Source organism: Sylvia atricapilla, chromosome 1 (genome assembly GCF_009819655.1).
Source record: "Sylvia atricapilla isolate bSylAtr1 chromosome 1, bSylAtr1.pri, whole genome shotgun sequence".
Taxonomy (NCBI): domain Eukaryota; kingdom Metazoa; phylum Chordata; class Aves; order Passeriformes; family Sylviidae; genus Sylvia; species Sylvia atricapilla.
In genome coordinates, this window is record NC_089140.1 from 103,950,878 (window position 1) to 103,965,438 (window position 14,561).

Genomic DNA, 14,561 nt, shown 5'->3' on the forward strand with positions numbered 1-14,561 from the left:
CCATTAACTTTCTTCAGAGTGGTAGATCACCATAAAGCCTCCCAAAAAAAATCCCTTCAAACATGGCAAAACTTCTGTACAGTTTTCAGCACAGACACCTTTCTGCTTTTAAAGGAGCATGACCTCTCTAAGCACCTGAAGAATTTCTGCCAGCAACAAACGGAAGCATTCCAGCTCCAGTTTGTACCTGGATAACATAAGCAAGGAATCTCAGATCAGCTGCCAACAGTTGAGCTCCATTCTGCTTATTGCCACTAAGTATATCAGGACAGGCAGTGGGGCACAGACCTATCAATAAGGTACACAAGAAACAGTACTGCCAAGAAGCAAAACACAGTATTTAATTCACTTATTCACCTTAAAACTTCATGCTTCTGTAGACTGAAATTACATGACTGCTCCACAGCACACAAATGGAATACTCAAGTAAGCATTATTCTTAATTAAGAGGTTTCTGTTTAGGATTGATCATTACAAGGATGAAAAGTGAAGACCATATATGCTCCACCCTCTTACAAGATTTTTTCCCTGAATCTTCCCTCCTGCAAAGCCACTTCCAACTACACAGACATGCATTAAGTGCTTAGAGGACAGTAAAAAAAAAAATTGCTTTAAAAACTACCCCAAAATTAAAAAAAATTCATTAAGAATATTTTATCAGTAGTAGAGGAATATTTTATATGACAACAGACACGACATGCAGCAGCTCCTAAACTAACCTTTGAAGTGGCTGAATCAGTTATTTTGCTACACAAACAAGAAAATACGTTCTCTCTTCATTATGCAAAAACCCCCTAAGTCTCAGAAGTAAGAGCCTAAGACCATGCCTTCAGGCATGAAAATGCTCAAGTATTTTCAACTAAGGATCATCACATGCTGCAATCAGGTTTAGTTCCATAGTTTTTTGCAGGATTTGACTCCTACATATCCAGTTCTATAGAAAAGAACTCTCTTGTGCCATAGAAAGACGTTCACCACATGAACAGTTACAACAGCTTAGTATTTCTGGCATCCTTGTCACCCATGACCATGTGGGAGCACCTTTGCAGCTGCAGTAACATCACTCAGTTGCGTGACAAATTGCCAACGAAAGTCCACGGAAAGCTGAGCCTGTACTGAGGCTGAGCCACCGAACAGGAGACCCGTGGAAACAACACAGCTGCATATGCGCTATCTGCCCAATCAAGCAGTCTGACAGTGCCTAACAGCTTTAATTGTCGAAAACATTCCACTTCGCCCTAGTCTGAACCAACCCGAAATCTGCTTAACAAAAGAATAGTTCTTCCTGAGTATTCATCACTTCCCTGCCACGTTTTCAGCACCACGAAGCTAGGAAAGTCTGTCCCAAGCCGGTGAACCCATTCATCGCTTTGTTCAGAAAGTAATTAGTTGCAACTTTCAAGATGCCAGAAACTGAGAACTTTGGAGTACAACACTCAGAAAAACACAATTTACAAAGCTCTTGGAGCACCGAGACGCCAGAATGTTCTTCCAGAAGTCCCAGAACTTGTATATTTTTGATGTGGGAGACAGCAAACATCCCAACACTCTGCCTGTCCAGTTTTCACTGTACCAACATTTATAGGTCATGCCAATCCTGTCTCAGCATCCTTTCAGATGTCCCACATGTCAGATGATGAAAGCTCCGAACTGCAAAGAGTCATCACACTGAAACTAGCAGTGACATAGTCAGGCACCTCTGACTGCTCTCACAGACAGTCAACACGTTATTGAAGAAGGTCTTTCTTTAAGAGAATGATTAAGCCAAGGTTCTTGCTACGTAAGTTCGTAAGAGCCCACGCCCTAATATCCTTAAACACCCCAAAAAGCCATCAGGACTGCTGATTAGGCTTGTGATATTAAACATACTAAAAAAACCTATACTTGAAAATTTGACTTTCACAGGCACTACATTCAAACACAGCAAGGTCTGCTTTGCAGTACCGGGCTTCTCAAATGCTCTACTGCTCATGTGACAAGTCTGCCTAACAGCATTAAGGCACCAACTTCAAAACATCAATACATTTTGCAGGTAAAAAAAATCCCCAAAGCTGTACCTGAGATTTGTCACAGCTGGTGATGATGGCTTATTTCTTAATAAAACTGCAGATATGCCAAAAGCTCTGTGAACTACTGAACGCCATGAGGACGCATGAAACATTCAGTGACTGGAGTGTGCAGTATATATAAAAGAAACCAGAAAAGACATTCTGTTCTAGAACAAATTGTAAATACGTGCTAAACTCAGCCCATCAATTAATTACAAAATCTAAGAGAAAAGAGGGGTGGGCTTATCACGCACATATTTGCCTTGACTGCTTAAAATATTTAGTATTCTTGCAACTCATCTGCTTGGTACAGTTGTAAAAGGAACCAATAAGACAATTCTTGGAGAAAATTATGTAACACTCATAGGAGATACAGACCCTGGAAGGTCACAAACCCACCCTACTGTCTAGCTTCTCAGAATGCTATGCTGTGGTGTAGTCATTCCTTTATTCCACTCGTTTACTTGTTTCTTCCAGTCTGATGAACTTCAGGGGTGCTGATCAGACCAATGACGCACTAACACTCCATAACTCCTTTATTTATGAGTACAGAAACAAAAAGGTGGAAAAGACTTCCAAGTCCAACCTCGACTAAGTAACACCACACTCTCTAAACCTTATCACAAAGTGCCATCTCTACTCCTTCTTTGGATACATCTAGCAAAGATGACTCCACCTTAAGATTCAGCGCCCCTAGTGGATCATGGCTATGCCGTTTTGGACACAGAAATAGAACTCTGCAAGGAGGAGGCAATCACATCACAGGGAGCTATCCCTGCCGACATTGGCAATGCAAGCTTCCATCACAGCAGGACGCCATTACACTAGCCACTGTACAGGCACAGAACGTACTACTAATTTAGTTATTTTTTCTCAACAAGTACTTCGTCTTTATCTTATATATACTTGCTTATTATCACTTATAATTATATTAATTACATGTTTCATCGTGACATTGTTGTATTACATATAAAAGTGATACTCGGTAGTATTTATATTGTTCATAAATAATCGATAAATTTTATAAAATTTAGAAACATTTCTATTTATTCAAATGTAAAGCAGGTATTTATTATATCCCATCTGTATGCAAAACATAGAATTTATATGCTAGAAAACTGAGTGCAAATTATACTAGATAAAGAAATTATTGTCTTTTTAATCAAACTAAATTCGTGCAGAGATTTAGAGCTGATTTTCCTGCGCATTTCACATGGCAAAACACAGAAGCAGCTAACAGATTTTATGGCATTTATCACTCGGCAGAAAAACGAAACCACGACAGAAACGGGCGATGCCTGCTGGTAGCGCCAGCAAACAGCCCGTACGCGGAAAACCATCTCCACCTCCCCGAGCTGGGAAGACGGAGTAAGTTTCGTTTCACGCTACAACAGGGAAACAGAACCGAAAGCATACGCGACGGGGCAAAGGCGCCACCAGACAGCGTATTTAAACGGCAGCTAGGCTGCGGACGGGAAACGGCGCTTATCGCCAACACCTCGGACAGCCCACAGGAACAGGCCCACAGAACCATTTAGGTCGGAGGAGAGCTCTGAGAGCCCCGGGCCGGCGCCGTGACCGCACACCCGCCACCGCGTCAGACACAAACACCCTCCGCAGCGCGGCACCGCGCCCGCCGCCGCCGCTCCCCGCGCGGGGGCGCTCGGGGGCCGCCCGCTGCCTTCCCGCCCGCCGCCAGGGGCCGCTCCCGCCGCCGCCTCGCACCGGCCTCTCGGGGCAAGGGAGAAAGGCCACTACGACCGGGCGGCCGCGATCTCTTCTCCACGGCCGCCCACCTGTCCCGGCAACAAAGTTCGCGGGCGGGCGGCGGGCGCGGCGGCCCCCGGCAGACTGTGCCATCCTCGCCCTGCCCCGGCCGCCCCCCAGCGCCGCAGCGACGCACCGTCACTTGTGGAACAACGCCACCGCCGCGCCCGACGCCGCCCGCCCTGCCGCGTACCTGGCAGACGGCGCTGCGGAAAGCGCGGTAGTTGTCCTTGCCGTAGCTGAGCACTTTCTCCTCCGGGTCCGCCTGCTCCTGGCGCCGGTCGAAGAGGAAGACGGTGCGGTCCCCGTTGCCGCGAGGGGTCAGCAGCGCCGGCCTGCGAGGCGCGCGGCCGCCTCCCGCCGCTGCTGCCATGTCGGGGAGCCGAGCAGAAGGAAACCGTCCCGCAGCGATGGCGGCAGCGACGGCTCCCGCTGCCGGGCCCGCCAGCGCCCCCGCCCGGCAAAATACGTCACTGCCGGGGAAGAAGGAGGCAGAGCCAGCCCGGAAGCCGGGGAAGGAGGCGCCGTGGAGGCCCGGAAGAAGAGAGTGGGAGGCAGGGAGGGAAGGGGGGGGGATGGCGGCGATTGCGCTGCCGGTGGTGCGGCCGTTGCGAGGCCGTGCCGAGCAGGCGGGGGCGAAGGGCCTGGAAGCGAAGGCGCTCCTTCGGCCTTGCGACCTCGGAACCGTTTGAGACCGCCTCGCGCCAGTTCTGCCGCCGGGTGGGCCAGGAGCGGGATCGGGATCATCGCCAGGAGGCGCAGGCGGGCTGGGCCGTGGGAGCCCGTGCTGGGCCCGCGGCCGCCCCCCGCCGGCCCTTGTGCGCGGCGCGGGACCAGCGGCGCTCTGCCACCGGCCCGGGCAGCGGCCGGGAAAGGGACCAGAGGTGTCGAGTCCCGCTTCGTCCGCCTTAAAACAAAGCGGCCAATCCAGATCCCAACACTGTTGTTCCACATATTCACAGAATCGGCTAGGTTGGAAGGGACCGCCGGTGGGTCATCTGGTCAAATCTCTCCTAAAGCAAGAATTGTGCCCAGATGGTTCTTGAGTGTCTCCAGTGGGAGAAACTCCACAACCTCTCTGGACACTCTGTTCCAGTGCACAGTCACCTGCACAATAAAGTTCTTCCTCGTGTTCAGGTGGCACTTCCTGTGTCAGTTCCTGCCCATTGCCTGGTGTCCTATTGCTTGGGACCACCAAGGAGAGCCTCCTTTTGGCAGACCACTTTAGATATGCACACGCATTGATGGGGTCATCTCTCTTGTCTCTTCTTGGGGCTGAACAGGCCCAAGTCTCTCATCCTGTCCTTGTAAGAGAGGTGCTCTAGGCCCTTAATTGTCTTTGTTGCCCTCCACTCTATCCACTGCAGCAGCTCCATGTCTTCTACTGAGGAGCCCAGAAGAGGAAATAGAATGTCAATTGTGGCCCCAAGTAGGGGCGTAGAGGGGCTGGATCACCTTCCTTGATGTGTTAGTGATGCTCTCTTCCTAATGCACCTCAGGATCCCATTGGCCTTGTTGGCCTCAAGGACGCTGCTGGCTCATGGACAGCTTGTTGTCCACCAAGACCACCAGGTCCTCCTCTGCAGAGCTGCTTTCCAGCAGGTCAACACCAGTTTGTGCTGGTGTAGAGGGTTATTCTTCCTGTGCCAGAACCTGTGTATACCTTGGTTGAATTTCAGGAGGTTCTTTGTCCATCTCTCCACCCTGCTGAGGTCCTGAAGGGCTGCACAGCCCTCTGGGGTCTCAGCTACTCCTTCCAGCTTTGTGTCATCAGTTAACTTGCTGAGGAGGCCTCTGTCCCTTCATCCACGTCGCTGATGACAAAGTTAGACAGTATTGAGTTTTGGGGGCAACACTAATGACAGGCCTCCAATTAAACCCTGTGCCACTGATCATGACCTTCTGGAATCCGCCAGTCACCCAGTTCTCAATCCACCCCACTGTCCACTAATCCAACCCTCACAAAAGTGTATCTGCTTCTACAAAAAGGTGTCCACTCATCCAACCCTCACAGAAGTGTAGCTGCTGGATTTGAGGAAAGGATTGTGATGGCATATATGGGAGGTTTGTAAAACAGTAGAGGTGACAAATGATTAACATAAAAATCTTGTCACATGCGTTTTGATCACTTCCAAGGACTGGGATTCCACCACTTCCCCAGGCAGCTTTTTCCAGTGCTTAACCACCCCTTCAGTCAAGAAAGTCTTCCTGATGTCCAACCTGAACCTCTCCTGGCACAGCTTGAGGCTATATCCTCTTGACCTGCCACTTGTTTCCTGGGAGAAAGACTGACCACCACATGGCTGCAGCCTCCTTTTGGGTGGTTGTAGAGAGAGATAATGCCTCCCCTGTGCCTTCTTTTCTCCAGGCTTAACAACCCCAGCACATTCAGCTGTTCCTCATAAGACGTGTGGGCCATATCCTTTGCCAGCTCCATTGCCCTTCTCTGGACATGCTCCAGCACCTCAATGTCCTTCTTGTGGTGAGGGGCCCAGACTGAACACAGAATTTGAGGTGTGGCCTCACCAGTGCCCAGTACAGAGTCGACTGTCCTGCTGGCCTCACAATTGCTGATCCAGGCCGGGATACCAATGGGTTTCTTGGCCACATGGGCACACCCTGACTCATGTTCAGCTGCTGTCAACCAGCACACTCAGGTCCTTTTCCTCTGAGCAGTTTTCCAGCTATTCTTCCCCAAGCCTGTAGTGCTTCCTGGGGTTGTTGTGACCCAAGGGCAGGATTCAGCACTTGGCCTTGTTGAGCCTCAGACCATTGACCTCAGCCAATCAATCCAGCCTGTCCAGATCTCTCTGCAGCTTTCTTCCCCTCCAGCAGATCAACACTTCTGCACATCTCGGTGTGCTGCATCATGTGGCAACAGTGATCCTTGTGTCCAGGGAGGTACAGCTATCGGCAGGGGAACAGACGAAACAAATCTCTGTTTTGTTAAGCTTGAGAGTCCATTTTATTTTCTCCCAACCCCACCCTGAGTCAGGGAGGGAGAGGAAGACAAAGAGACCCAAGGTCAAGAGAGGGAACCCCACCTCCGTCTCCCCTTAAGCAGAGGGTCTGGGGACGGAGCAAAGGGCAGGTAAGGGCATTGACCTGAAGCCGATGGAGACACACTGAGGGGGGAGGAACCACAGGCCAAGGTCATTGGGGGGAGGCTGAACTGACACCACTGTGTACAGAGCACACCGGAAGCATCCCCTCAGGCAGGAGGGGTAGCTAGGGTCTGTCTTGCCAAGGCCAGACCCTAGGTATTACATTGAGTGGCTGAAGGGATTCCACATTGGTGCAAAGTGACTGAGGGTTCACTTGATCGCCTGGGTTGTCATTGAAGATAATAAACAGGACAGGCCCCAACCCGAGCCCTGCAGAGCACTGCTTGTGACTGGCCATCATCTGGATGTAACTCCACCATTCTCTGGGCCCAGTTGGACAACAAGAAAGCAAATTATATGGTGGAATTGAGCAGTGTGGAGTTTTGTGAGAATAAAGAGCATTTGTACTAACCAGTTAGGAGAGGAAGGGTCTCTTGAGAGTTTTTATATAGGCTGTGACTCTGAGCTCCTCTAAATGATGACTTGATGAAATTTGGAAGAGTGTATCAAATCTTGTTACTTTATGAATTTATCAAACACAATTTTGTTTTGCTGTGTACCTGTGCTTCTATCCTTGAGACAGCACTTCCATTTTATAATGCTAAGTCCTTTGGGAGAAAAAACTTGATGAACTATTTAATCTAGTTTCAAAATTAGTGTTGAAAGGAGGAAGAGATAGTTCTACCTGAAATACAGGCACTTAATTTGCATGAAAATAAGTTCCTCACCCTTCAGCCTATCTTCAATCTGGTTTAAAGAGTGCCTGCAGTTGCAAACTTTTCATTTTGCAGTATGAAGTATTTTGTTCTTGAACAACTGAATAATAATTTTCATCCTTGTGGAAAACAATTTCTTTTCTGGAAAAAGGAATTTATATTGATCTACTATATTTTAAAGTAAGAGATTATGTTATTTTTCAAAATTAATAGCAGTAGAGTAATCAATAATTTGTTCATCTTGCCATTTGATGATGCTCAGGAAAGTGTTTTTTGTGTGTGTGAGCGCAAGGATGTATTTATTGTTATATCCTGTATGTATTTAATTTTTTTAATTCAAGGAATAAGTTAGATATCTCATTTCTTTTTTTATTGAGGGCAAATATTAACTAATTTAATTAATTATATATATATTAATAACTAAGTTCCAGCACAGGACATTTTTAGATAGTAGATATTTTGCATACACATAATGAAAATTGCTGTGTCTTTACTAAGAAAGTGCACAGCCTCTGTATTAGCTTGTTGCAGTGGCACAGTCTATTGAGTGATACTGGATGCTACTGCCTACATATGCTTTGTAGGTGCAATGCTACCAATTCCAAATGATCCAAGAAAAAGTGCTGCTCCTCCTTAAGATAACAAAATTTTATATGTAACAAGAGGTGGCATCTTGGATTTAGAGCTGTTTGTACCTTTGACCTAGCCTGTTAGAAAAAGTACCTTAGTGAGAACCCCTGAGGTGTGGAACAAAATAACATCATTACTTGAGCCACTGAGGTGTGAAACAGCAGCATCAGTACTCAGAAAACCAAGCCATCTCAGAGAGAGAGAGAGACCAAATCATAGAACTAAATGATGAATTATCATCATAACATGAAAACTAAGGTAGATAAGGAGTGGGTTACTGAAGTGCTGTGTAGTAATTTTTTAAATTTGCTTCTTAGTAATTTGACAAAAAATAGTGAGGAAATAAAGTGACAAAGTTTGTGAAACACAATCCATTTAATCAAATGGAGAGGACTGTAAACAAAGTCTATGGTTCTGAAACAGCTGACTGATGTGATAAGTGATTAAATTAAAGCTTAAAAATTGGAGGTAACAGAGAGAGATGATGAAGAAAGGGGAAGGACAACAAACCATTAGTTCAGTCTCCTGTGGTCCAAATTAACTCCATCAAGCTGGGCTTTACGAGTAAAAATCATGTAAAGTCTCACTGTTTATCATGTACTTCATTAACAAAAATACAAAGCGACATTCTCATTAAAATCCAGTAGAAATAAAGGCTCTGATAACTAAATATAGTCCATAAATAGTTGTAGAACACATGCCTAAGATGACTGGGATTTTCAAAGTAAGAAAAAATTATAGTTAAAGTATAAAAAATAGGAAATCTCACAAAGCAAGAAGAAACATGGAGTTATATTAAGAAACATGCAGAAGTGACAGGAAGATATACTTTTCATAAAACATTTGATTGAACTATGAAATACGTAATGAGAATGAATACTTTAGTGAGGTTTTTTCTTCATATGAATATAAAAGAGGTAAAGGACTAGAAAAATTAAGAATGAAATTATTCCTAGGAGACATACGAATTGTATATTTTGGCCTTGGAATAAAATATCCAAATATTACTGAGTAAGAAGAGTTTAATTTGGAAAATAATTTATGCCATATCTGCTCATTGTAGTTTTTTTGCACTGTTTTCCAGAGCCATATTTGGAGGGAGGACCCCACACTAGATGGATACTTGTAGGATTTAGCCTGTCAGCTCTCCTAGGATTGCTATGGAACTATTTGAGGGAAACCATGGCAATAGCAGGGAACTTCTCTGAAAAGGGAACCAGCAAGAAGCTCTTGTCATTCACCTTTGACAAGGGCAAATGAATGCAGCCAAATATTCAGTGGCCATGAAATAAGTTTGATGGCAATCCACTGCACCTTGTGACCAGAGTCAACTCTTTCATGGGAAATTAATAAGGATGTACCAAACCTTAAAAACTTTCTTCCTCGGTAGAAAAAGAAACATGAATGATTCTTGAACAAATGCAAGAGAACATGGATCTAGCAAATGCACATTGGAGAAAAGAGTTTTTAATTTGTGGAAAGGTTGTTGGATTATAGGATTTATGTCTTCAAGCATTACTATTCTAATCAAACACTGTTGATGCTATGATTGCGAAGAATTTTAAGATCATGTCTGAAGAAGTCCCTCCAATCACACTCTTAAAAGACTGGGATCGAATACATCATTCTCTCCTGTAAAATGTGTAAGAAATAGGAAAACTTGATAAATACATAGTCCCTAGCCTGCCATGTAACACCCTATCCTTTTCCGTTCAAATTAAATTGCTATTGCTGTTCTGTGGTCTTAGCTGAGTGTCTTCCAGGCTTTTTGTAGCTGAAGTTTGTTTCTTTGTGTTTGTTTTGTGGTTTGTTTTTTTTTTTTTTTTTGGAAGGCTGCTTCCTCCCTTTTCCTATTGCCTTGCTTTTAACACCGGTTTTTTTTCACTCTTCTTTTTACACTTTCTCTTGCCCTGGCTGCTTTCTCCTCAATCTTCAAGGAGTGATTTTATCATCAGCTGCAGTAGCAGTGGCATCATGGACTCCAAGCAAGCCAAGGCAAGTTCAGTTGACTGCTTAGTTATTTATGATAAGTCTCTGCATGGCATTGCATGCATACTCATACTCTGGATTTTGGGATGGTGACACAGAAACCATGGCCTTGTCTTTGTCACTGTGGGCGTGTTTTCCAATGCATAGATAGAATCTTCAAGCATATATCACTGTTTTCGTTGTAGCTCTGTGGCGGGTTGATGCTGGCCAGATGCCAGGCACCCACCAAAGCCACTCTCTCTCCCCTCTCTGCAGCTGGGCAGGGGAGAGAAAATGCAGTTAATTAATTGAGTGGGATAAGGATGGTGAGAGATCACTCACCAAATACCAGCATGGGCAAAACACACTTGAATTGGGAATATTAATTGAATTTATTACTAAGTGAATCAGAGCAGGTAAGAAGTAAAATGAGAAGTACAATAAATCTTAAAAACACCTTCCCCTCATGCTTCTCTCCTTCCCAGCTCTACCTCCTCACCTCAGTGACCCAGGGAGACAGGGAATGGGGGTTCACAACCGTTCACAGGAAACAGTTCTCTGCAAACTTCTGGAATGTGGGTCACCTTTTCAGTGTGCAGTCCTTCAGGCAGCACCTGCTCCAGTGTGGGTCCCCCACAGGATCACTAGTCCTACCAAGAAACCTGCTCCAGTGCGGGCTCCTCTCACCACAGGTCCCTGACAGGAGCCTGTTCATGCCTGGGTTTCCCATCGGATACAGTCTTGTCTTGGGCATGCACCTGTTCCAGTGTTGATCTCTTCCATGGGCTGCAGGTGGATCTCAGCCTTGGCCAGCAGCACATCCAGCTCAGAGCTGCCTGGCATTGGATCTGCTGGACATGGAAGAATCCTCCATCGGCTTCTCACAGAAGCTACCCCGTAGTCCCCCTGCTACAAAAACTTGGTCATGCAAACCCAATACAAGCACACACAAAAGATGATATTGGAGAAGCTTCTAGGCCAGGTGTTTGTGTTCTCACCACCCATAATAAAACACCTGAGGAGTAGCTTCTGAGGAATCAAACTATCCAGCAGTTGCTGGGAGAGATCTTAAGGAATGACAACTTAACATTAATGGAGTTTTTGTTTATACCTTTAAAATTCTATCTTTCAAGTTAGTGTTTTTCCTCTTAAAATACCTAAACTTTTCTGAACTATGCAACCTCTATTTTCCCTTTGTCTTACGTGACTCAACTTTGCAGCTTTCCTTATGACTCTGTTACAAGTCATGGCCTAACCCTTGGAAGCAGGCAAGAGGACGGTAAGTCACTACTCAGCAGAAGTCAAGCAGACCCCATTCTTTGGTGTTCACTCTGCATTTTCAAATGTAATGTAATTTCTATTGTTAATCAAGACCTTCCAGATAATTAGAATTAGTAGCTCCAGTTGGTCTTTTCCAGGCAGAATAGTGAATGTCTTTCAGCTGGACATACCAGTTGTCATGCATGACTGTGCTAGTATTCAGTGTTCTCAGAATCACATGACTTCTACCAATACAAAGGCATTCACTATTCTGAATCCTTGTAGGAAAAGTGAAATAGAATTACATACATCTTGCTTGTTTCAAAATACTTACACACATTCCATGACCACCTGTCTTTGCTTCTGCTTTGGAGTCTTGCCAGACGATAAATGTTTCTTTAGAGGTGAAATTGGAGTAACAGAGAATTTCATATGCCTTTTAAATCTTGCCTTGTGCAAAGGGTTCTTGAGATTAAAATGCTTATCTAGTCACTGCCAGTTAAAACTGTGATTGCATGCATGAGGTGCTAGGGAAAACAACATACACACCACACATCACAAAGGCTCCTTGTTATCATGAAGTTGGTGAAAAGAACTTCTGGAATGGAGGGACAGTGCAGCCAATCCTCCTGTAGACAAACATGTGATCCTCTACCTCTGGCAAATACTGGGACTGGTGGACCTTTATAAACCACAGTTCACAAAAGGTCCACTCTCCAGTGGCAGGTGGTAGTGGACAACAGACCTGGCATCTGTGCTGTCTAGAAAAATCCTGTAAACAGATCAAGTTCTACAAAAAACAATCAAACAAACAACAAAAAAACCAAAACAACCCCCCCACCCCCCAAACCACAAAAACCCAAAAAACCCAAAACAAAGCCAAACCAAAACCAAACCAACAAAACCCCCCCAAAAAAACCCCAAACAAACCAACCAACACCAAACTTGCAAAATTAAGAGTTTGCTCAGGCTGTGTGATTGGTCTCTGCCAATCTCCTGATACAGGACTGAAGATGTCAGTGCACATCCCTTAAATATGACATTAGCTAAGGCATTGATAGTCCCTCATGCAGTGAGGGACACTGAGGCCTTTGTGTCTTCTGTGCTTCTTCCATTTCTTAAAAAGGAATGACTACCATCAAAACTTCTAACAAATGTCTAAAAATGTAAAATCCTGATGAAGATTCAATAGCCCTGTATGGTGGAGAGCTTTGCAAATAAAAAAGACTCCACAATACACAATTTCATCATACCAGGACCTTTTCAGTCAAAAATCTGTAGACAGGAAGTATTGAAAAAACAGGTAAATTCCCTCTTCTGTACTACTGCCAAAAGAGGAAGGTTAACTGGCTCTAGAGGGCACATTAAGGTTTCCAGTATTAAAGCAAACAAGTGCACTCCAAATAAGAATGGAAAGATCACATATATAATCTCTTCAGATTGCTTGCAGTGCTCAAAATACTTGTATACGAAATAACCTGTAGATTAGGCAAGACCCTTGTTCACAAAATCTCCATTGCTTTACAGTCACTTAGTATGAGAGACCACAGTCTTCCTTTTTAACTAGAGCATTGCACTGAGGGAGTTGCCTCTGTTAGTGAAGAGGGGATGTCTTCAGCTATTGGTGTTTTCTTCCTTCTTACACTTTCAAAAAAAAGATAAAAAATATAGGTGGTTTTTTAATTCTGCCACAGAAGTTGGAGCAGGGAGGAGAACTCCCATAAAACATCAGAGCAGGCAAACTGTTGGAAGTATTACAGAACCACAGAGCACAAATTGTTTCCAGCTCAGAACTAAAGGCTTGCATAGGCATGCCATGCTTTATGTTGGCAAAACCAACAAAGAGCATTGCAGAAGCCTCATACAAGTGAGCTGAACAGACACTGCAAAGTTAAAGCCTTAGCAGGCACAGGTTGCAGCAGGGGAGGTTTAATTGGCTGTTAGGAAAAATTTCTTCACAGCAAGAGTTGTCAAGCACTGGAACAGGCTACTCAATGAAGTGGTTGAATCACCAGCCCTGGAGGCATTTGTAAGTCATGAGGATGTGGCACTCAGGGACTTGATTGAGTGGTGGACTGGGCAGTGTTGGGTTAACAATTGGACTCAATGAAATTAGAAGCTCTTTCCAATCTGCATGAATCTACATGATGCACTCAAGAAATACTCCACAAAAAAGAACTACCACGTTCTTGATGGTGATAAGAGTTTCTGATAACAGAATATGAAATAACAACATACCATAGGAAAAAGAAGAAAGCTACAGAGTTCCAGCATGCTTTTACAGCATCGTTATTTTTTATAGCTCAATAATTACAATAAAAAAGCAGATGCAAGAGTGGTCATGTAAAAGAAATACTTAGGTCATATTAAGATAGCAAAAGGTTGGTCGGTGAGATTAGTGTCAAAAGGACACCAAATAAATCATTGTGAAAGCAGCTTGGCCCTGTGTCCCTAAGAATTTTTAAAAAGCCATCTATTTTTAAAAAGTTTAAAGCAACTTTTAGTCTTCTAAAACTCATATGAAGATGTTTGTGTGCATTTTATTTTTCCTCTACACAATGCACATTCAACAGCAAGGAGAGCCAGGGAGTCAGTATCTGCTGCTAAGATGATTATCTAGTTCCTCAAGGAAAGTCAGATAAATTAGGATTTTGTGTCATGTTTCTACACTTGCAGTAAGAATCAGTCCTTTATAGAAACAGGCATAAGAAATTTTGTTGAGCATAAGAATACAAAAATTTGACACATTAAACTGCACAAAAGGTACGCTAGCACTAAATGAGGCAACTGTATCCAAACAAAAGCCAAGATTTACAAATGATTCATTTTACTGAAACGTACAGGTGCCATGGTACTTCCTCATTAAGGTTTTAAATTCCAATAAAGAAACAAAACCAAAACCAAGACTAAGCAGTAATTATGTTCTAGTGCTTACTACCTAAATTTAAAAGCCATATTTCAGAGCAGAAATCAAAATTAAATACCTGACTTGCAATATCACAGAGGAGACATGTTCCAACAAAGATTAAAAAATTCTCCTCACAATTTTTAAATCGTGAAGACATAGT

General features: G+C 44.2%; 1 protein-coding gene across 1 annotated transcript in view; it reads right to left on the reverse strand.

Moving 5' to 3' along the window:
• Positions 1-4,226, reverse strand: part of SMCHD1 (structural maintenance of chromosomes flexible hinge domain containing 1) — a 67,123-nt gene extending 62,897 nt beyond the window's left edge. The window contains exon 1 of the mRNA XM_066329533.1: positions 4,009-4,226. Coding sequence (XP_066185630.1) covers positions 4,009-4,188 — 180 coding nt within the window. The 5' untranslated portion in view covers positions 4,189-4,226. The remainder of the gene's footprint in view (positions 1-4,008) is intronic.
• Positions 4,227-14,561: the final 10,335 nt, after the last annotated feature.